This window comes from Labrus mixtus, chromosome 14 (assembly GCF_963584025.1).
Source record: "Labrus mixtus chromosome 14, fLabMix1.1, whole genome shotgun sequence".
Taxonomy (NCBI): domain Eukaryota; kingdom Metazoa; phylum Chordata; class Actinopteri; order Labriformes; family Labridae; genus Labrus; species Labrus mixtus.
Window position 1 is genome coordinate 16,855,643 of NC_083625.1, and position 22,704 is coordinate 16,878,346.

Below are 22,704 nucleotides of genomic sequence, written 5' to 3' on the forward strand. Positions count from 1 at the left end.
GCCTGTCTTATTAATTGGTAAGCTTTGTTGGTACTAGTATTGGGACACATTTTACACTTTTTAACCCTGAGACAGAGCCAAGCATGTTGTTTCCCCTGCTCCCTCTTTTTGTACTAAGCTTAGCTAGCTGCCTGCTGTCTCGAGCTTAAAATGTCCAGTACAGACATGAGAGTTGTATCCAGCATCTCATCTAATGAATGGGAAAAAAATGGACTCCCTTTATTCCTTAAATATACTGTATTAATCGATATTTAGTGTTTTACATGAGGTAGGATACTCACTGCCCTCTAATCAGCCTGTCCGCTGGACAAGCGTGGATGCTGGAATAATCAAACTGAAGGTCATAGTTATCATAAGTACACAAAGCCTATTTTCCTTTCTCCTCTGTTCGAGAGTACCAACATATAAGACTCTATCCTCAGACATATCATCAGAATAAACCATGACAGATCTGAAACTGCTTAGGTCCACTGAGACCAAATGTACTAACTGCCACACGGACCATGAAGGCATTAATTAAGGTGTTTCTGTCCCAGTTCTGTTATTTGCTGTTTTAACGTCATGACAAAATGCTTTTTGGCAGCAGAAGCTGCAGATTTGTAGTTGTGTAAATGTAGCCTGTGTCAATATAATGATGTAGAGTTATAACTTCTACTAATCAGGGAAACTAATATAAAGCATTACTAATGTCACTCCTTTTATATAGTGTCAACTTTAAAAAAGTTAGTGTAAGACTTGTGGCAAGTCACGTATTCACTATTTTTTAAAGTTAAAGGGAATTGTACAATCAATACTTCTGTAAATACCATGTGTGATTTTTATTTTGAAGATCTGGAGGACTAACAGTTTGAAGTGCCATATTGACATTTTGGGGGGAATTGTCTCTTACAGTATGAAGTCTGCTGTAGCTTTACTAGATTTCCATTCCCTGTCATTTTCTTTTGCTGTAAAATAAAAAGCATGTTGTTCTAAGAATTCACCATCTTAAGAATGTGGTGTCAGTAGATACAAAGATCTGTTCTCACTCTTGAATAAAAAATCTCCAAATGAAGGTGTTCAGTAACCTTGTAAAAGTAAACAGTGTAGGAGATGGGAGCTCTGAGTCACCACATCCACATGTGGAAACAAGAAGAAGTCCTTGAAGATTTCAGAGAGTTTGAATTGACGTGTGGAGGCTTTTTGAGAGGAATTCATCTCAAGGTCACAGTCACATTGTATCCACTGTGATTCTGGCTCCAGGGACTTTTCATAACTACAAACAGTTTGTGTAGATGATACAGTGTATGTGTTTGAGGAGGAAGAGCTTTTGATATTTTGACACTGAAGTGATGGTTGACATGTTTGTCTGGATTCTTTTATTCCGGCACATCAGTGGGTGATCAGCCGAGCCTCTCCATCTTCTCCTGAAGGGGCACAGCTGATACTTTCTTAGAGTGACACCTAGTGGATGAACATGTTATTACAGCCCCCGATGGTAAACGTCAACAGTCTCATCCCCAGCTCGTCATATATTGATGATCGGTCAGGACCCCTTAGCGTCAGTGATGATCGACGCAAGGGGTTTCCCTTTGGCGTCTATTATAGACGCGGAGGGTCGCCCCATATACTTCAATACAATGCCCAAAACGTCGTATATGTAGATCGTGGCCAGGCCATCCAGCTCGTAGCAGCCTGATCCATATGGAAATAAAAACAATGAAATATACATGTATCAAATTGTAAGCCTTTTCTTCAGTGAGTTGAGATCACAACAGATTGAAACGTTTAATGTGATTTAATTATATTCGCCCGCATTATTCTTTTTTCGATCTGAAGATTACCGTCGGTACATCGGGGTTGCCAGGTCCAATATTCCCACGCCGAACTGCAAGGCTGATGTTAATGGCTAACCAGCTGAACAGTGCACAGGGAGTGATAGTGGACCATTAAGTATGCTGTTGAACTCTAAAGGGAGTGCAAAAATAACGGAAATGCCTTTATTTTTACCTTTTGATATTGGACTGTTTGGCTTGTTTGTCAAATACCTGGCAACCACACGCGCGTTGAATATCTATTACAAAAAGTATTTGGCCAGGCCGATGGCTTTTATAACAGATTTAGAGTTGCAGGTTAGTTATATCCCAGTGCGAGGTAAGTTATTAAATCACCTGCTGCATGTATCTATGCCATAGGTTAGCTGGCTTTATCCTTCTCCATGCAATAATCCGTGAAGAGAGCAATATTAAGAGATAACTTCAACTACTTTTAATACTGAGCCGATTTTCAATTACAAATAAGGCTATTTGGCGATGAAATTGGTCAAATATAACGACGGATGATTAGGGCCGTGTTAAAAAGAATAATCTCGTAAATTAACGAGTGAGACCAGCCTGCGCGAAAATTATGAAAGTAACTCTGGCGCGCACTGTCCTGAACTGTTCTGAAGTTGTTAGAAATAACAGATCAAACTCAAAACTCAAGGGTAATATTTAATCATTCTGCTCTGTCTTAAAAGATGATTTGACGTATTTCATTTATTTGATTACGTTTAGCTCTCTCACAAACCCCTTGATGTGTGCGTAAACAAGAGCTGCTGAGTTGTATCACTGCATGAAGAATGATAAACAAGTAAGGGACAGAAAGCCATGTCACATCATGGTGTATACATTTACATACCCCATAAAACGGGGGGAACATGAATAAATAGCCTATAATGTGTCCTTTTTTTTTCTTTGGTGAATGCAATGCGCTTCCCTATTGGTTATGTAGAAGCCTAGGCGGATTACATTTCCCCAAGTTGCATGAACATAGACGTGATTTTATGTTTCTTTTTGCCAGAGCCGATGAGGTTTGTCACCTCAAAGGCATCCAAAAGAAGGAAGTAGGGTTAATTTGTATCGGATCACCGATGAATTACGAATTGTCCAATGATACTCAGACCTTTCTGCCACCAGCAGAGATCTCAGAGAAGCATTCACTATTTCTGAACACAGGCCAGCACAACAGTAAGACTTTTTCCATTTACAGTATGTCAGTTCAAATTTTGGATACATCTGATTAAGGAAACATTTCTTCAAGCTTGAAGATTTTAAAGCCGTTTCCTTCACAATCTAGAAGAAGAAAAAAAAGAAGTGAAAAGTAAGTAAAAGTCTCAAACTTCACACTTGACATATGAACTTGTTGCAAATCCCTGTTTGACCTCGGGTTTGTCATCAAACATTTTTGAAACTAAATGTAATTGAATTAATTTAGCTTCATGAAAGCATCTATTAAGTGTTGTATATTGTTGCTGAGTAATGACATGTCTTTTTTTTTAAGTGGTAGTACATCATTTCTATTTAAAAGAGTGTCACTAATGATTTTACCTCCATGTCTTTGTCCTTTTTTCAGCGAATCAAAGGGAAAATTGTTATAAAAGATCCGTTGCATCCAAAACCTTCATGACTGGCAATTTCATGACGGGACCCCTGTGAGGTGACAAACCAGACTTTGACTTACGAATCTATGACAACTCAGGAAGCACCTTGTTCATGTTGTTGGAGGGAGCAGGTGCATCCCTTTATGAAATAATTATGACAATAGTAAGTACCCCCTCTAACCCTTAATCAGTTGATAAATAGAAGAAACGTTTCATGTATATATTTGATCTATTATCAAGCTCTAAACATTTGGTTTGTTTCTGTCTGCAGCTGAAACATCGAGCAGCTCATTCTGGAAGGTCATCTGTGCTATCCTGCTCATGCACTCCTACTCCTGCTTATGCTCCTGCTCATAGGTTATGGTTAGTGACCCTCAATAGTGTCAGGGCCCATATTCATCAAGTCATATTTTGGTTTAATAAATGTGGATCCTTATCTGTAAAGGTAAATCAATCTCAAAACCCCCAGAATTAGGTTCAATTTGGCCGCTATATAATTTATAGTCACAAAAAATTTGAAAACCAGTTTTAATTTCCATTTCTAAACCAAAAACTAAAATGATTGATTTAAATTGATAATCTCACAAAAAAAAACATTGTGTACCAATGTACACACCAAACGCAAATCTAATTTGTCGCGCTACAAAAGTACATAGAAAGTCAATGGAATGATGCGAAATTGCGTTGTGTGGCGCGATGGACCTGTCGCGCGAGGAAATGGACGTGAAATTCGGCTTCGCGTGAGTTCAAAATATGTTCAACTTCAGCGACAAATTCGCTCCGCCACAGTGAATCAGCGTTGATGGACTGGTGACGTCAGATAGATCGACACTCATTTCTGTTTTTCGTGTTTTCATATTTGTCGCTTGAGTGACCCTTTGCTGTTGAGATTTTCACAAAACGATAGTCTTTTGATCTCCTGTTTATTCAACTCTATGGGGAGTTTTTATTAGTTTGCCTTAATTGGGTTATGTTAAATTTTCTCAGAAGTTAAATCATCGTGTCGTAAAGTTAAAGGACATGATGGCTGATTTACAAAAAGCTGCTTCAGTTTCAGGCTCCTGGTTAAGTACATGTTTCTTCAATGGTAACATTGTTAAAAGAACTGATTACTGGTCAAAACAGCTTCTTTCACAAAGGTCTTTATAAAGGGAACACAGGTAACAAGCTAGAGGTGATTATGATAATGTAGGAACAGAGCTAACTCGTCTTCACTTTTCGTAAATCACCTTTTATTGGGGCAGGACATAAGAATAGTAAACGATGATACAAAATAATAAATAAGTTTAGACAAAAGGCAAACTATAACAAAAGATAAAAGTCAGGAGAAAAAACATGAAGTTCAACCTCATAAGTCTCAACTGAATCATGATTACAGTTTTATTTTTCTGCACGTTTTACAGGTAAGTGACGCACCTTGAAAAACAAGTCACAGAAGCCAACTCTGTATCGACAGCAAACCCGGGCAGTAAAAGTTATATGGTGCTTTTATATTTATGCAACATTTAGTGTTACTGAAGTAAACGGTTGAATGGAAAAAACTTGATGGACCAGTTTTCCCAAATTGTCCACAATACATCTATTTATAATCAAACAAAAACAACAACTATCTGCAGATGTAAATGGCACCATATAGGTAAGAAACTACCAAAGCCCTGTTTGCATGTCCTTTGAGCTGGTGTGTGAGGTTTACAGTATCAAAATACACTTAATAACTTGTAGTTCATTAAGACATGTTAGTATGAATGCAGCAGTGTTGTAAGAACTGAAACACCGGCCACTAGAGAGCACCACATGTTCACATGTTCACTAGCATCAATATGATATGCTAACAGCAGCTGGCAGCCAAACAGCTGCATTAAAACAGCTGCTTGCAATTTTATTGGCTCAGGTTTGACAAGGTAAAACTTTACATGTGAACAGGATTGAAGATTTTATCACATCCTATCCTCATTCAATTAAATAAAATGTATAGTTACCTACTTTTTGTGTTGTTGTTTATTGTGTGGACTGACAACAACAATATAAAACACTTGTTTGGAGTCAAATGTAATTTTCCTGTTGCTGAAGATGTAACCTCCATGTTTAATTCTACACCCAAGATGTTGACACTTCCATGAAATTCTTGAATATTTTATTTAAAGCTTTCTCAAGTGGATATTTTAGTAATGGTTGTTGACCTTCATCTCCTTGTAAACTGCCCTTCAAGCACTTTCTCTTTACAAGCTGTCAGTAGTAGGTTATCTTATACTTCAGTTTGTTAGTTTGGAAAGACATGCCCCTTCAACTTGAGCATGTGACCCTTTTTGTTTCTCAATTTGTTATATAAGTAACCAGCTAGTCTGCTTGTCAGTTGATGAAGTTGTATTGCCTTTCTTACAATTGGCAATAAAAGATTGTCATTTTATCTACTTTATTGTCCTCTAAAGACAGATTATTGTTGGACTGGTTCACACAGTTATGCAACCAAGACAGTGTAGCCAGGGGCGTTACCAGAGGGGTGACTGCCCCCCCCCCCAGAAACTTGATTGGGCAGCCCATGTGCCACTTCCCAAATCCAAAACTGGGATTGGTTATTTGCCCTGTCAGAGGCAGGATTTACACTATGTTAAAGCCAACTATAAGGTTTCTTTTGTAAAGGCTGTTTTTTTTTTTTTTACATATCGCTTCAGCATTCTTTTTTTTTGTACTTTAAATTGTACCAAAAAAAATGTGCACATCTTTTTCATAAAACAATGTGCATTGGAAAGTAATGAACATTGTTTTACTTGCATAAATTAACCGACAATGTGTCAGGACCAAAATATTGCAAGTTAGACAGTGCAGGAGTTTGCATGCACTTTTTTAAGTAGCCTACTTAAATTGTGACGTAAGCTAATGTTGCCGTTAGCTCGTGTTATAAAAGTAGATATGGTTGGTGAAGTTAAAAAGGGTTAATAATTGATATTTATTTGTGCAAGTTTGTGCACACATCACACTTCAGGCCACCCCTGCATAAGTCTTAACTTTGCGGTAAGTAAAGATTTAGGCTCAAATGAACGAGGAATACAAACTCATGTAAATGTAACAATAAACTACCCATTGTTGCGTTAACGTTTTGAAACACAACTTGAGAAGAGATAACTCCAGACGAGATTTAATCAGCTATAATCAATGTTTTTGCATTGACAACAGATTAGGACTACTTTTTGTTAAAAGAGTACTTAACCAACACTTCTCTGTGTTTTACTCTCAGCACTCGAAAGCGTTATTTTCAGATGCAGTAAACATTATTTTCAGCTAAAACTTTAAAAAATCTAACTCCACACTACCTGTTCAGCACAGAACAGCAGAAAGACACAGTTGGCAACTAACTTGTGAGCAGAAAGTGAGAATTTAGCAGATAAAGAGAGTGATATGTCCCTAAGAAGTCCTTGGTCACAAAAGAAAACAGTGGAAAACGTGTGAAACGAGAGAACATTTGACAAACACTTAGTCAGTCGTCCAAACACAGGACTCCAATTGAATGCTAGGCGAGCTCCCTGTCAGCTAATTGCAAGTTAGCTAGCTATTTTTTTTTTTTTAACAACTCAAAACGCGTCTGTTTATGCATGTTTGACAAACAGTATAAGTGCTGAAAGCTGCTACTCTTATTGTATTCTCAGTGTATTTTCGTATCACAAACAAAAGAAACCGTTTTAGCTACTTCAGGACGTCTAAGTTTGTTTGGACATTTTGTATCCCGCTGTAGCCTTACTTCGCTAAACGCGACAGGAAGTCACTGTTTGTACCTTTTTAAATCTAATTAGCATTATCAGCAGAGTCTTATTTGTCATATAAGTCTTATTATATTTCTGAGTAGTTGCTGCTTAGAAAGCTTTTGCTAATACTTATTTTAGTTAAGTAACATAACAAGCCCAAAACAGTTACTGTTCATAATTGCAGGTGATGTTGATGTCAGTTTGATTGTATCCAGCTTAAAATGCTTAGTGCTAAATAATGAAAGAAATAACGCTTCCCTGCATGGTTATGAATAATTTTGCAGCTTAACAGGAACACAGTGCTCACCAGTTATTTAAAAATAGACCTGTTATTAAAGAAAAAAAACATTGTTATTCTGTGCTGTCCCTGTTTGGAGTACACGGCGGTGTGACTGGTTTCATGAAACACAGCCCATAGAAAGCATGTCAGTAGATACAATTCTTCAGCTCATACACTCTCACTCCACTCTCACTCTCTCTTCTGGGGTGAATGGCAGCTTTGTTTCAGCTGTCAGGAAACATTAAACTGTGCTCCCGTAAACAAACATCATGGTGGAGAAATGGAAATGAGTGGCCCCTCCAGCGGCCCCACAAAGGATGAACCATTCGAAACATTTTCCAAATCCCAAATTTATGGGTGCTTTAAGGTGCAAACAAGTTACTTGGACTTGGCTTTCTGTTTTGTGGCAGGTGCAGCAGCTGGTGGTGCTGGTGCAGCTACTGGTGCAGGTTTAGCAGCGGGTTCAGGGGCAGAGGAAGGTCTTACTGATTCTATCAGACCAAGGAACCTGCATCAAACCAGACACAGTATGACAAGTCAAAAGAAAATCTGTTAATTTAACATACACATTAGTATGATATTAAGAGCAAATAAAAGAGGGGCAGACGATGAGTGGGTTACTTACATGTTTTTGATTCTTTTAACAAAAGCTTTGACCCCTCTTACCATCCTCCTTATCCGCAACTGTGACAGAAACGACAGAAAGGTCAGTGTAACCACGGCATTAGTGTATCATATATGGTTTTTCTTATTTCCCTCCAGAAAAAAAGACCTTACATTCTTCCTGATCACTAGTGAAATCACTATTTGAATTGTGTACATTTTCATCGGTTTCTTTCCCACTATAACATGTCTATAGTTTCTCTGTTTAACACACAGTCAAATTAAAATAAAAAAGTATCTGGGAGAGCTCTCAGAGGTGTGGCAGACCTGCAGCACAGACATGGTGAGGGAGAGCAAAACAGAACACAGCCCAGTCAGGACGTAACACTCACCTTCTGCTTTTTGTACAGAAGAGGAATGGAGAAAGCTGCAATTACAGCTGTGAAAAAAAGACAAAAGAGGAAAAATGTTATGATAGTATTATCATATGATACATGTTGCTATACTATCATATGATTATGATAGTATAGCAACATGTATCTGCAGAATGAGGGGTTAGTTTTGGTTTAGGAAACTCAGTTAAATCTTATATATATATTAAAGGCATGAGAATTGGAAAATAGTTTTTTTTGGGAAGGAGAAATTACCTGTTATCACCAAAGTCAGTCCACTGGTAAGGACGCCAACATAGGTCAACAGATACAGGAGTACAACAAACTAAAATAAAGAGCAGATGCACACATGTTGCAGTAATAATTTTAAAATAAATGCGTAAAAGTGTTGACTGCTGATCCTATTGTGAATCAAAATCACACTATATTGTATCTGTCAATATTCCATCATCAAAATCAGACCTTAATTGAGTCGATAACGCTCTCGATGAAAAGCAGGCGTTTGATCTCTGTGATGGCGAATGCAATCAGCAGCACCAACTCCTCCACCAGCATCACTGTCTCCTTTTCTGTCAAAGAGCTGTCATTATCCAGGTAAGACCTGCAGGGAGGGACACACATATACTGTAGAGTCACTGAGAGTAAAAGTGCAGACGTGTTCAGTGGCAGCTTCTTGTTTGAAAATATTCCTGTGATTTCTTACTCATTGTAGACAGACTCACTGGAAGGGGTGCACACCAGGGTTCCAGCGCAGCATCTCCAGCAGTTTATAGTAGAGGCGGAGGAAGAAGGTGACACTCATGACACCAAGACAGACGTGTGAGAGCACCGTGATGGCACTAAGCTGGAACACGCTGGCCAGAGCGATCACCAGCCCCGTGAACACCACACCGGTCCTCCTCATGTTCCGCCAATACACCAGATCCACAACTGGACAATATGATAAACACAGTTCAGAATGAATTTACGATTGACAGAGGGGAACGATTAATGATCGTTTTATTCATTCTCAGTCAATCTCAGTTAAGTAAGGTTCCTCCATGTTCGATAACATTATATTGAATGTAGTTTTTTATTCTAATAACAATAGTTTTTATTCTGAATGATCTCCCAGCGAAGCAGTGTTTTTATCAAGCAGCTCATTTCTGCATCATCTTATTTAAATCACAATGACTATATGACACACGGCATGACAGAAAAGTAAAAGGACAAAGTTCAGCACTTAACAGAGGGGAAAAAAATCCCCACTTGATTTTAACAGTTTTAGCATACAGCATAAATCTCGCCTTCAATATAAATTCAAGGCAGCTGCATCTTATATCAGACTATTTTCTCGCAGTAAAAGAATATATTTCAGGAATAGAAGTCTCTGAACTTATGCACTGCTTTTAATAATTCACATTTCTGAATGAATAATAAATCAAGGAACAATTAAATGATGAGTCACACTATGATATGCCAATCTCTCAAACATCACATTAGACTCTTTGCATCTAGTGTGAATCTCAAGATAATTTACTGATTAAATCAAACACTCAGTAATGTTACACACATACATTAGTCATCCATGAACACACAAGTAAACAAGCTTCCATAATCAGCTTTCCATGGTAATATTTTATATGTTTTTTTTTAATATTGCAAACTTGGACTGCACACTCGAGGTAAATAAGAGCTACTCATACTTGTGTTGCTATAGTACACCTATGAAGTCATTTCCCAAGCATGGCATGACCATAACCCAACACTCATTCAAACAACAACAAGAATAGATAATCAAAATAGCTCTCACATTGAAAACACACATCAATCTTATCTTATTGGACTTTAAAGAATGAACCAAGCATTATTCCGTCAACATTAGGGTCTCATTTAGTCGAGTCCAAGTCCTTCCATCTGTCCACAGAATGAGAGACATGCTGCACTCAGTGCTAGACTGCTCATCCTGTCAGCATTCACACCTGCCCAGCCGAGAGGAAAAAATAAATCTACAGCTGCACTCTGACCAACTCTCTGTCTCTTCTAATTATCCTTACTTAAAGCTGTCTGTGTTCATTTCCTTACATTTGTTTGCCATTTCAGCTGCAGTCCTGCCCGCTCTCCTCTCCTCCTTCACTTCCACTGTCGGCTTCAACTCAAGGCTTTTTTTGGCCACACAGCCTGGTCAGCAGTATAAGGCCTGGCTGGCCTAATTTTATCCCGTATTGGATACCCCCTGTTTGGATTCTGTTTGGAACACACACACTCACACACACGCACACATACACACAAGCACACACAGACACTCAAATTGGGAACCTGAGACATCAGCATGTACTTTCAGAGACTCTCAGGGTTCCTCAGCCAGTTGGTGGCTGACCTGCACCTAGAGTCCTCACATGCAGCCAGGTCAGAGAAAGAAACAGGTTTTTTATTTCAAATTTCAACAAGTCAGGGTCAATCAGGAAGAAGAACACCACTGTCTGCACGCTCCTTGTGTATGCCACAGCATTCATGATTGACTAATGAATCTTTAATGAAGCTTTAGAAAAACACTGTACCCTAATAGAAAAATGACAGAATTGCTTCATTTGTATTATTTTAAAAGCATGCCTCAGGTACAAAGGCCTTCTTTCTGCAGGGTTCAAGAATCATTTTAATTTCTCTGATGACACTTTAAGAGTTGTTTAGAATTAAACCGGGAACCACTCACACCTCAGAGTCTCAAGCTGCAAGATGCATTTTGAATCCGACCCTTTTTGTTTTTGACATTACCTTAGAGGTAGCTATTCCCACATGGCTGGTTTATGTGTTCTGTGCAATGCAGAAAAATGATTGTACAAATGGTAACTGTCACACTCGCCTTTCACACATTCACGCGCAAGTGTCATGCAAGATCAGTAATCAGCTAACAATTCTCACACATTCAAGCACTGGAGGCTATGCCTTCTTGAGCAATAAAGTTCAATAAAGCTCATAGGAGGGTTACCCCACTATACCTCCAAGCCCACAGCCACCATGGAAACAGGTACAACAAGCTCTCTCAGGCATTTTTTCCCCCGCTTGATCACAGAAGCATGACGATACAACATTTTTGTTTGTGGAGAAATACAGAGAGTGGTGATGTGATCGTGGTTGATTTCACACATTTAATCAGTTATTTGGGCAACAGTGCCAAAAATGTTATAATTAACTTTGTGGTGACACGTATAATCATGCAAAACCCAAAATCACATTTCTGCTTGTTCAAACAGAATAAACAATTAAGACATGGAATAAGCCTTGTGCCACAGGCTTATAAAATAATTAATCTTTACTCAGAACCAAACAAACAAAATCTGTAATAAACTTATCTGGACAAGATGAGATTTTGATAAGCCATTAACAAAGATTGTGGAAGAACTATGCAGTCAAAGGCTTTATTTTCTTTGTCAGTCACTAAATAACTAAAACAATACAAACATAATTACAGTTCAATAGACTTGACAGATATAGTCAAACATATATCCACAGCCTACAGTAGAGTCGGCCATCTCTCAGCCAGTGGTTTGATCCCCAGCTCCCTCAGCCACAGCAGTCAAGTGTGTCCTCGAGCAAGACACCTGCTTCATCGGCAGCATATGAATGTGTATGAATGGAGTTAGTTAACACTGATGGTCACTTTTTATAGCAGCCTCTGCCATCAGAGTGTGAATGGGTAGATGTGACCTGCCTTTGTCAAAGTGCTTTGAGTGGTCAGAAGACTAGAAATATGCTAGCTGAAAATATGGTGTTTTTGAGACCAATGACTTATAATAAGGAATTCATCGATTTTTGATTTAATGTTTAGGTGGTAGATTGAGTGAATACGCTATATAAGTCAATGAAATGTGATTCAATGAAATATGACAACTTTTGTATTGTATTGACTGTTTTAATCAGATAACTTTTCTCTCTACTGGTCACTTATGTTACCAGATTTAAAAAAGTGTAATAATGAAATACCAATCTCCTATTAACCTCTTACAGTCTACAAAGACACAACATTTCGTATAGAACATAATTAAACCATACTGTAGTTGATAGCATCCTCTCCTTCTCTAAAATTGCTCTCAACTGACTTCGGCCTCCTTTCTTTTTAAACTGTTTTCCAGGATCTCTTCTCTGCCATAAGAGACCCTTCAATGAAAAGACCACATAAGAGTGCTTGATATTATGTTATTTCATTTAAGTGATGCAATCCAAACTAATTTGCAGTACTTTAAATCTCATTGAAATATTGCTCTATAAATGCATTCATGCAATCCAGTTCAATATATGATATGTAACATATATCATGAAACCTTTTTAAAATAATGCATTACACTAGGTTTTAACGTAATGGCTTCAAACCAGTGAGGTTTCATTTTAATAATGGGATCTATTTGAAAACTGCAGATAAAGGCTCACAGTACATTATCTTTCTGCACATTGATCATAAGCCTTCTTCTTCTGTTTCTTCTCATCACAATATCAGCCACACGCTGCATGTTAAATGGCCGACAGTCCCGTAATCCACAGCAGTCGCAGCCCATAATCCTGACTGATCAAAGGCTGAGATTACCAAAGAAGTGGGAGGGGTGGACAGAGAGCGATGGTGAGCTCAGACATGACAGAGGCGATGCAAGCCAGGCAGGGATTGGTGCACACAAATAGCCAGCCAATCAGAGTATAGGAAGGGGAAAATAACAAGGCAAAGGGAGAGCTGGTGAAACAGGGACTAGCGATGAAAAAGCGAGGGAGAAAGTGAAATCACAGCAGCACAGAGGAGAGACCTAACAAGGAGGAGAGCAAGGATGAGTGAAGGAGAAAGTGCTGAGCAGTGAGGTCTCCAGAGAGGAAGAGGAGACGAGAGGAGATGAGCTGGGAGAGGAGGGTGAGCAGCCAGCACTGATAACATCCATCAGCTCAGGCAGCCATGCTCTGAGCCCTGGAGCAGCAGGGCTACGCAAATACAGCTCAGGCCTACCATCAGGCCTACATCAGTCCTCCATCCCAACCACAAACAGCAGGGCAGGGATAGAAGAAGACTCGCCTCACATCAGCTGTGCATCAGAGCCATGAGGACAGCCAGGAAGGGCAGCGTCGAGATGCCTGCTTTCATGCGGCAGCTGGTTAAAGAGACCGAGAAGAGGGTCAGCTCTTTCTTCAAGGGGGGACGTGGAGGAGCAGCAGAAGGGGAGCATCCAGGGGAGGGGGAGAAAGAGGAAGTCATCCCCAGTCCTTACCTGGACCGTCCTGTCCTCGACAAACTCGCAGAGGAGGGCTGTGCCCGCTGGGGTCTCACCTACGCCCTGGGGAGCATGCAGGGCTGGAGGGCCAACATGGAGGACTTCCACAACTGTGTTCCACAGCTGGGAGGAGAGCTGGCCGACTGGAGCTTCTTCGCTGTATTTGATGGTCATGCTGGAAGCACAGTGGCACAGTACTGCTCCCAGCACCTTCTGGGTCACATGCTGGCCACAGGTGAAAGAGATGCAACTGGGAATGCCTTATTGTTATATAAAAGATTGTACAGTGTTGTTATATTTCATAAAATAATACAATTTACTGATCCTTTGTAATCATGCTGGGTTATGTTTAAGATATTTTATTCTTGAAACTGTTTTCTTCCTGATGAAAAGACTCCAACAACAATGAAAGCGATTATTTTCCCTTATCAGACATTTATATCATGACTGATCATTTCCCAATGTTTTCTGCAAATATGTATCCTATTTTGTGTTTTTATGGGCTGCTGGATGCAAAAGTAACACTGTGTCTGTTTGTGCACACAGGTGGATTGGTCCCAGAAGACGACCCCCTAAAGGTGAAAGGAGCCATCATCGAGGGCTTCCTGCAAACAGACAAGCACCTGCATTCAGTGGCACGTCGAGAAGGTTGGGAAAGGGGTGGCACCACTGTGGTATCCACTCTCATCTCACCGTATTACATCTACTTCGCCAACTGTGGTGACTCGAGGGCCATGCTGTGCAGGTCTGGGCAAGTTTGCTTCTCCACTGAGGACCACAAACCTTACAGCCCTTTTGAGAAAGAGCGAATAGAAAGCGCAGGCGGCTCAGTGACCGTCCAAAGGATCAATGGCTCACTGGCAGTGTCCCGTGCTCTGGGGGACTTCAGCTACAAGGCAGCCGAGAACAGGACGCCCAGCCAGCAGATGGTGTCACCAGAGCCAGAGGTGTGTGTGGTGGAGCGCTCACCCGCAGATGAGTTCCTGGTGCTGGCCTGCGACGGAGTGTGGGACATCATCAGCAATGAGGACCTGTGCGCCTTCATCCACAATCGGCTGCGTGTCTGCACTGACCTGAGAGATGTCTGCACCCAAGTCATTGACCTTTGTCTCTACAAGGTCAGAAACTGCATCCAAAGTTCAGTGAACATGTTAAATGAATTGATTTAATTACAAAGTGACCCGGCGACTCATGCATGTCTACATGTGAAGTCATTTAAATGGCAAATCTGTTTAGCTGATTTTATCACAAAACTTCATTTCCCAGTAAATCTATGTTATATCATTTTTAATGGGCTGTGGATTTTATGTCACAGTTTAAGGGATTAACGTAATCCTTTGTAGTGTAACTGTGTTGACTTCATTTTTGCTTGATGCGAAAGATGCTTGGGTCACTCCACTCTCTCCTTTATGACAATAACTGTGGGGCTGCTTTAGTGTGACCATTACTAAACACTGGTTAAACTTGATCTACATACATGTAGAACTTTTACACAGTCCTGGAAAACCCCGGTCAAGGCACAACTTTCTGTCTCTAGTAGTTATAAGAAACTTTCATGGGGGGCGCTGGTGGCACAGTGGTTAGTGGCTGTAGTCCTCCAGTTTGCTATATTGTTTGTCTACACTTGACTGTTGGAACTGTAATGAAATTCTTCTATTTTGGAAGTTTAAGTTTATCAAAACGTTATTTTTTTTTTATCTAAAAAGAACGTCTTTTTTCGCTGTTATGGTGAAGTTGTTTACGAAAAGTAGCTGATTTCCTCAGGCATCAGTGTCTGTTTGATGTGAAGCTGAAAATGACACAAATGAGAGTCTTGATCATGAACATTAACGTGTTAAGTTGTGAGCTTGGAAACAAAACAAGCTGAAAGTCATTATAACAAACTGTTTAGGTAACTATGTGCACATCCTTGGCTATGGCTCAGAGATAGAGTTGGTAGTCTCTCAAACAAAAGGATTGGGGTTTGATACCCAGCTCCTGCAGGTACATGTCCAATGTGTCCTTAGGCGAGACACTTTCAGAAAAGGTTTTGCACATGATGGACAGCGCCCCAAAAAATGACAACTCAGGACTGACACACCTAACCGAGGAGCTAACTAGCTGTCAGCAGACTAAACCTCAATTTGCTCCCGCTGCTTCATCGGTGGTGTGTGAATGTATATAAATAAAATTGTTAATACTGATGGTCACTTTACATAGCAGCTTCACGATCAGTGTGCGAATGGGTCCAGTAACCATATACCTTAAACTCTTCATATGGGATATCAGGTTAATATTTAACCATTGATTAAAGACACTTTAAGCCCACCGTTCCTCTTGCCGCCTTCGTCTCTATTACACTGTGGCCTCTGTTCATGATCTGAAAGTGTGACAGAGCACCTTATATTAGACTGAAGAGGTGTCAGAACTGGTTTTATTGGATTATTCTGGGTTCCAATGAAGACTCATTTCAGCCTCTTTCACTCATATAGAGTCACACAGTTGACGGTTGATAGTCAAAAACACATAATTGCTTGTTGTAGCATCGTTATGTGTTACATAAATGAGAATCATTTCAGACCAGAAAGGGAGAATAACATTTCATCACAACAAGCTCCAGTTTATTATAGCTGGTAGAATGAATGCTGTTTAATGAAGAACACTTAGACACTAAACACTAAACATATATTGTCGGTAAAATAAGAAAATTGTTTGGAGAAGAATACTTCAGCTTTTGTCTTTTGTATGTTGTCCCTAAAATTTTACATGTTAATGCATATATTCTACCGGATAAGTGATACAAATTCCCTTATTAGTTCATATTCTGTTTACAATTACGGCTCACAGAACCCATGGAAGGGGTAAATACATTTTGTTTATTGTTTATCTTGAGTCACATTAGAGCACACCAGGATACACACGGGCCACATGTGCACACTGTCCTCTGTTTGGCTATCATGTCTATCATGCCCCTCTTATGTAACTGGGCTTCAGCCTGGATATGCTCAATGACCTCAAAATGTCACCGCTTCTTCCACACTCCACTTATTTCTTCCTGCTCCGCTGCATCTGTGTGACAGTGCTGCACAAACCTGGGGGTGAAAATGATGTATTTCTAAATCTGTTTGCCCAGGATGAAATAATGTTTGCTATGTTGACATTTGTAAGGTCAGCCATCATTACTCACCTCTGCTGACGCCGTTCTGCTCCACAGGGCAGCCTGGACAACATCAGCATCATCCTGCTGTGCTTCCCTGGAGCCCCCCAGCTGTCAGCAGAGGCGTTACACCAGGAGGCCGAGCTGGAGGACCTGCTGGAGTCCAAAGTAGCAGGTGTGTGGGGTGCAGGTGACACACAAGGACCACTCAGGACTATGCACGGTCATCTTTAACATGTGGAACCTTCTGTTTAATCAAAGTTTGATGATAAAACTCTGACACTTTTATGATTTCTGGAGGTCTGTATTTTGAGATTACTGCCTCCGCTTGTACTCTTTAATGAGGTCATTCAGCCTTACAACAACTTCATTTACTTTTACAATTTATCAAATATAATAACAATTAAAACTTCCTTTGAAAATATTTCTCCTAACGTTAAATATTCGTATTAGAAGGTTATTTTATTCTTGTCAACATAATTCCATGAAAAATCCTAAATCAAGATTGAATAATTATTCTGACCATAAACATTAATGGCTGTCAGTTTATGCATTTTTTTTTTGTTAGAAGGTCACTGGCACTGTATTCTTATGTCATCCCTCAGTACTGAATTTTGTCCTGATTCGGTAAATATTGCAAAAATAAATCACCCCAATAAATTCCTAGTCTAGCCCTTTTTGTGAGAAATTTGCCAAATACTAAAGTGCCTCACTGTTGTGGCAGTTTATTAAATCACTTTTTTGATAAATTGTTATTATACTGTTGCATTTTGGAACTTTGCAGGTTTGGCTGTATTAATTAAACTCCCTTAAAGTCCCATTCTTTAAACTGTATGTGAAACTTCCAGACACTTTAAACATGATTAAATGTTCTTGTTTTCATGTCCAACAGAGATTTATGAAGAGCTGTGTGCCAGAGGTGAAGATCCAGACTTGTTGTCAGTGCTCACTGTCCTTGCATCCACTGTCATTCCTGGACTACCACCAGGGGGAGGCATACAGAGCAAGTAAGAGACAAAGATTAAATGTTTGTGTGTGTGTGTGTGTGTGTGTGTGTGTGTGTGTGTGTGTGTGTGTGTGTGTGTGTGTGTGTGTGTGTGTGTGTGTGTGTGTGTGTGTGTGTGAGTGTGTGTGTGTGTGTGTGTGTGTGTGTGTGTGTGTGTGTGTGTCCTCTCTGTAGTTGAATTGAAGTCATGGTTCTTCTTTTTATTACAGAAGGAACTGCATTATTTCTGCTTACTACCAACAAAGAGAGATGCACAACCCCACACTACCAAATGTAAGTAAAGCTACACATAAATCCCATTCTAACCACTAATGTAGAAGTTAAATTATTGCCTGATCTATGAACATTTTTCACCAGTATTTTCTCTTTGACATGTCTGTCTAGGGCCTGTGAGGATACTGAGCAGGCTGCCTGGGATTTCATCTCAAGGGTTCCACGGAGGGACTTTAATTAATGTCGATATTAAAAGTGTTTTCTTCATGTGTGCAATTTAACAAAAAGGGAGATTATTTATAGAAACCGTTGCCAGCAAGCACCATCTTGTTGTAATGAATGCAATGCAAAAATAGATGTAGGCTAACGAAAGCCTGTTACATTTTATATTTCTAATAGAAGATTTTGTAAAACTATCTCAGAGAAACTGATCCAGCAACAAACCTCTGCCTCATATTCAATGAACAGAAGCAACAGATGATCATTTCAATGAAAGTCTGTTAGATTTACAAACTACTGTGAAATGGCATTTTCTGTTGGATAGATAAAGTATATCAGTTAGTATATAAATAGTGTTATATTTTAAAGATGATGTAATAAGAATAGATTTAAAAGAGTAGAGTTTAAGAGTACTTTAATGTTTTTGATGATCAAAGTTTGCCTTTCCTCTACAGGAAGGAAAAATGTGTCAGTGCTAGCTAAACGCTAGCATGTAGCCAACATGTACCCATTTGGTTAAACAGGGAATGCTAACAGCTGCTCGGCTGATTGGAAAGCACAAATACTGTATCTCTTAGAGTGACAGACAAACAAGCACTGATTAAATGTTCAATTTTAGTAATTCAATCTTGACACATACTCACACTCAGTCCAGAAACAAATACATTTCATGCAAACTACTAATCTTCTTGAAGATGTATTTTTACGTTTAAAAGTGCTTGTTGAAGATAAACATGTAGATTAAGATTCACTTGGTCAGAGTGATGCTTGAAAAATTTGATTATAGGTCAGAATAATTTAATAGATTGTTAAAAAAAAATTAAAGCATGTCTCAGATTTCTTTGTGAACAAAAATTTAACTAAATTCATCCAAAATCGAAAAAATACCCTAAAATCACTTTAGCTGACCAATTAAAAAAACATTCAAGTTCTACATATATACATTTATCTTAATATAAAAACCATATTTCTAAAGACATTCTTCAATACGGTGTATATGAAATGTGTTTTTTCCATAAGTTGAATGATGTACTGTGATGCCTTATTCATATTTTATATTGATGATAAAACTAACAGCAGAACGGGTAAGAATATCTTCATTGTTACATTATCTCAGTTAGTCATTTCCTCTGTATAGACATTACATGTAAGTCATGATTGTTCCAAACTTGAATAAAGATTATTTGACTGATGACTTGTTGCAATATTTTTACCCAAATGAACGACTAAAGTCCTTTTCTTTTGAGCGAAGAAAGTTCCTGAAGCATGGTCACTAGAGGAAAAAGAATATTTAAGACCTCTAAGGATGGAGCATTTTACAGATGATGCATAATGGATTCAAATTGACTTTCTTGCAAAGTAAAGGATCTCCTCCAGCTGACCAAGGAGAGCCTGAATGTTGCTCTCTGCTGTGTTGATGTTATCCAGCTACTATCTGCACACCACTTATTGACATAAGGACATCCTTTTCAGGCCAGTTTGATTAGATGTGCTCCACTAAAAACCCTGGATCTCAACTCTTCCATGATTACCATGAATTTCAATGACCTGCATTGATGAAACAAGATGGGTGACTCGTGAGCAATCAACAAATTAAATACATCTCTTTTTCAGAGCTCGTGAGCTCCTTGAGAAGCACTGTTGAATACAAATGACATTTTCAGATCTTTTATAGATGCAGCCAGTGGTCTGAGAAGAGACTGTATATATTTGATTTAGTCCTGCGTGTTCTCTTTCATTGACTACCAGCGCACATCCACCATGTTTATTAAGGAGCACAGAGGGAGTGTGTCGCTCTCTTAAATCAGCATTCCCCCTTTAAGAGCTCCTTCACTGCTTCTTCCATCTGATTGCTTTTGTATGAGCCAATCACTTCAGGACATCAGACCCCTCTTCACGGCCATGTTGAATTCTTTAAACTGTGGTCGTCTCGTTGCTCTCTCTTTCTAAACGGAACAAAACGTAGTCAATTATTTGATGTCCTAAATCGATGCCTGGGGTCTACTATTTTGTACATAGAGTTCCACTGAAAGGAGGTGCTAACAGGAGAAAAGAGATTGGAAAAGAGTTTGGTTTTTGTCATACTAAGAGATTAAATAGGACATAATTGCTGTTAAGAAACTAGACGCCAAAGAAGTTTACACAAGACTAACATCTGTTTGGTGCTACCTATCTACACTGGTTTCCTGTAGGCGATTATTCATAATAGCTAAAGCCCCTACTCCACCAGAGAATCCATTGTGATGTCCGTAGCTCTGTCGTGGACCCTGATGAGCCGTTTCGCTCAGCTGTTTCTGCAGCAGAGCGAGAGACACCTTATTGGACACCATAAATTCATTGACGGAGATCATCTCTCCTGAAAGACGACGGCCCACGTTAACCCCATCGTTCACCGCTCCTGCCTCTGTCTCACTGTCACATACCGTCTCCACGGAACCCTCCGTGTAGCGGTGTTTTCCTGGGGGGCAGTGGGAGGAGATGGGCTGCACAGTGTTTCGTTTAAAGCGTTTTTGCCTGAGGTGTGCAGGCAGACGTCTTTGGTTGTGTTTTTTCTTGAGGGGGCAGAGGCAGCAGAGCCTCCAGCAGCTCGGTGCGGAGCAGGAGCAGGTATTGTGCCGACCCTGGCAAACAAATTTACCCACAATCCAGTTGAGGGTCTGCTTAATGATAATAGAAATTACATTGAAAAGTGAGTAGATGCAACACACCCCCATTAAGATGAAAAGGCAGTTCCCAAGTCGGTAAGCCTCCTGAGACTCGTACTGCTGCCTCTGACTGCTCACCAGGTCCCCGAAGCCAATGGTGCTGAAGGCCACGAAGCAGAAGTAGAGTGAGTCCACGTAGCTCCAGTTCTCCATGGAGCTGTACAGGGTGGAGGCGCTGCATGCGATCACAATTGATGCCACACCCAGGATCAGCATAACATAATAGACTGACGGCTTCCAGCCTTCAAGACTGTCCTCCTCACTGGATGATTCCTCCCGGCTGGCCACCACCCCGACTCCAGCACACTTAAGCCTGCGCTCGTGACACCAGCGCATGATGTAAGCCAGCATGGTGATGATCCTCTCCAGGAACAGATTGAAGAAGAGGATGGTGGCAGCACAGCCGATAAGACCGTAAAAAATTAGAAATATTTTCCCAGCTATGGTGGCTGGTGTGGTCATGCCAAAGCCTGGAAAAGGAAGGTTAAAAGGTCAAGGTCGACAAACAGTGCCATTTTGGAGTTGATAACTTGTCAAAGAATTGAACTTATTAAATTTGCATATAAAAAAAACAAAATAACTTCAACACTTACCAATAGTGGAGACCACTGTGCCCACAAAGTAGAACGCTCCGGAAAAGTCCCAACGGGGCCTCAATGTGTCCACTCTGATCCCAGCTCCATTCGCCTCCTCATACTGCCGCAGCAGCGTGTGCAGGGCACCCAGGTTCACCCTGTATCTCTGGGTGAAGTTGTCTAACTGCTGTTTCCAGAGGTGGCGGGCTCTCAGTTCAAAGGGGTGCTCCAGGGCAGAGAAGATGGCCGCCCCACATAGCAAGTAGAGAAGGATGAGCCCGGCCAGCAGGCAGAAACGGGCATTGTCTTCATTCACGGGCGCCCGCGGGCAGCAGCAGCTGCCTGCAGCTCTCCTCTGAGCCATGAGTGGTACTGATATACCACTGCAACAGCATGCACGACCACAGCCAGTCACACACTCACAGTATGTGTTGCATGCATCACCCTATACACAACATACATGCGCTGTATAAATATGGCACAGAATTGGAAGAAAATAAATCTCTTGAAGAGTAAAGTTGTGCAGCTTAAGACATTGTTGCCTATGAGAAAACAAAATAAAGCATAAAAAAACATATATTAGTTATATTTGTACAAGAATGTTTGGCCTATATTCTTTGCACTATTTAAGTTATAATTATTTATTGTTATACACATAAATGTATCTCAATCTAAATGACAACCTGACTGATAACATAGTAAGCTTTGGTTGAAACATTATCAAATAAAGAAAATGTATAATTACAAAATATGTATTTCTTGATAACATTTAAGTCAGTAGAAGTTCATATCAGTAAATACACACATTAAAAAGTCAAAAAGTCAAGTTTAAAGTCAAGGAGACATTAGATATTACCTGGTGTTGTTGTAAGCGTTGTAAGTCTGCTGCTCTCCTTCCATGGGTCTGCTCAACAATGACCAGCGAGAGGAAGCCTCTGGAGGATTTTTCTTTTTTTCAAACTGAAAGGCTGACCGATGTTTCATCTGTCACAGTGACATCATAAGCCCCCACCCACCCCCTCTTGTCTTTGAGCTTACTCAGGCTGGTTCAGTAATATCCTCCACTATTCCTCTCTATTAAAACTTAGTTTCACTCTACACTAAAAAGCAACAGGTGTCTAAAGCTTCACTAATTTACATCCGCAAATTAGATTTTCCAAGATCGGATTGAAGATCAGCACAAAATGTGATTCTCTTCTGCTGTATTTAG

The 22,704-nt window shown here is 39.9% G+C and overlaps 4 protein-coding genes across 6 annotated transcripts in view; 2 read left to right on the plus strand and 2 right to left on the minus strand.

Annotated features, from left to right (window-relative positions):
• The window catches only part of ccdc61 (coiled-coil domain containing 61), a 111,954-nt gene that overhangs the window by 77,337 nt on the left and 11,913 nt on the right, over positions 1–22,704 (plus strand). The gene's annotated exons all lie outside the window — the stretch shown is intronic.
• Positions 5,770–10,613, minus strand: rtn2b (reticulon 2b). 2 transcript variants are annotated; one of them, XM_061055521.1, is made up of 7 exons: positions 10,477–10,613; positions 9,135–9,342; positions 8,875–9,013; positions 8,668–8,737; positions 8,413–8,459; positions 8,043–8,101; positions 5,770–7,925 (listed from the first exon to the last, which is right to left on the minus strand). In XM_061055521.1, exons 1-7 carry the CDS (start codon positions 10,487–10,489, stop codon positions 7,796–7,798), a joined length of 666 nt encoding a protein of 221 aa, XP_060911504.1. In that variant the 5' UTR covers positions 10,490–10,613; the 3' UTR covers positions 5,770–7,795. The 2 variants fall into 2 exon arrangements, with proteins under 2 accessions (XP_060911504.1, XP_060911505.1); XM_061055522.1 differs by lacking the exon at positions 10,477–10,613 and adding an exon at positions 10,218–10,372.
• ppm1nb (protein phosphatase, Mg2+/Mn2+ dependent, 1Nb (putative)) lies at positions 13,097–19,407 on the plus strand. Its single transcript, XM_061055524.1, has 6 exons — positions 13,097–13,875; positions 14,187–14,758; positions 16,834–16,951; positions 17,669–17,783; positions 17,992–18,055; positions 18,167–19,407. Exons 1-6 carry the CDS (start codon positions 13,470–13,472, stop codon positions 18,173–18,175), a joined length of 1,284 nt encoding a protein of 427 aa, XP_060911507.1. The 5' UTR covers positions 13,097–13,469; the 3' UTR covers positions 18,176–19,407.
• kcnk12l (potassium channel, subfamily K, member 12 like) lies at positions 19,266–22,393 on the minus strand. Its single transcript, XM_061055523.1, has 3 exons — positions 22,351–22,393; positions 21,513–22,036; positions 19,266–21,389 (listed from the first exon to the last, which is right to left on the minus strand). Exons 2-3 carry the CDS (start codon positions 21,856–21,858, stop codon positions 20,380–20,382), a joined length of 1,356 nt encoding a protein of 451 aa, XP_060911506.1. The 5' UTR covers positions 21,859–22,036; positions 22,351–22,393; the 3' UTR covers positions 19,266–20,379.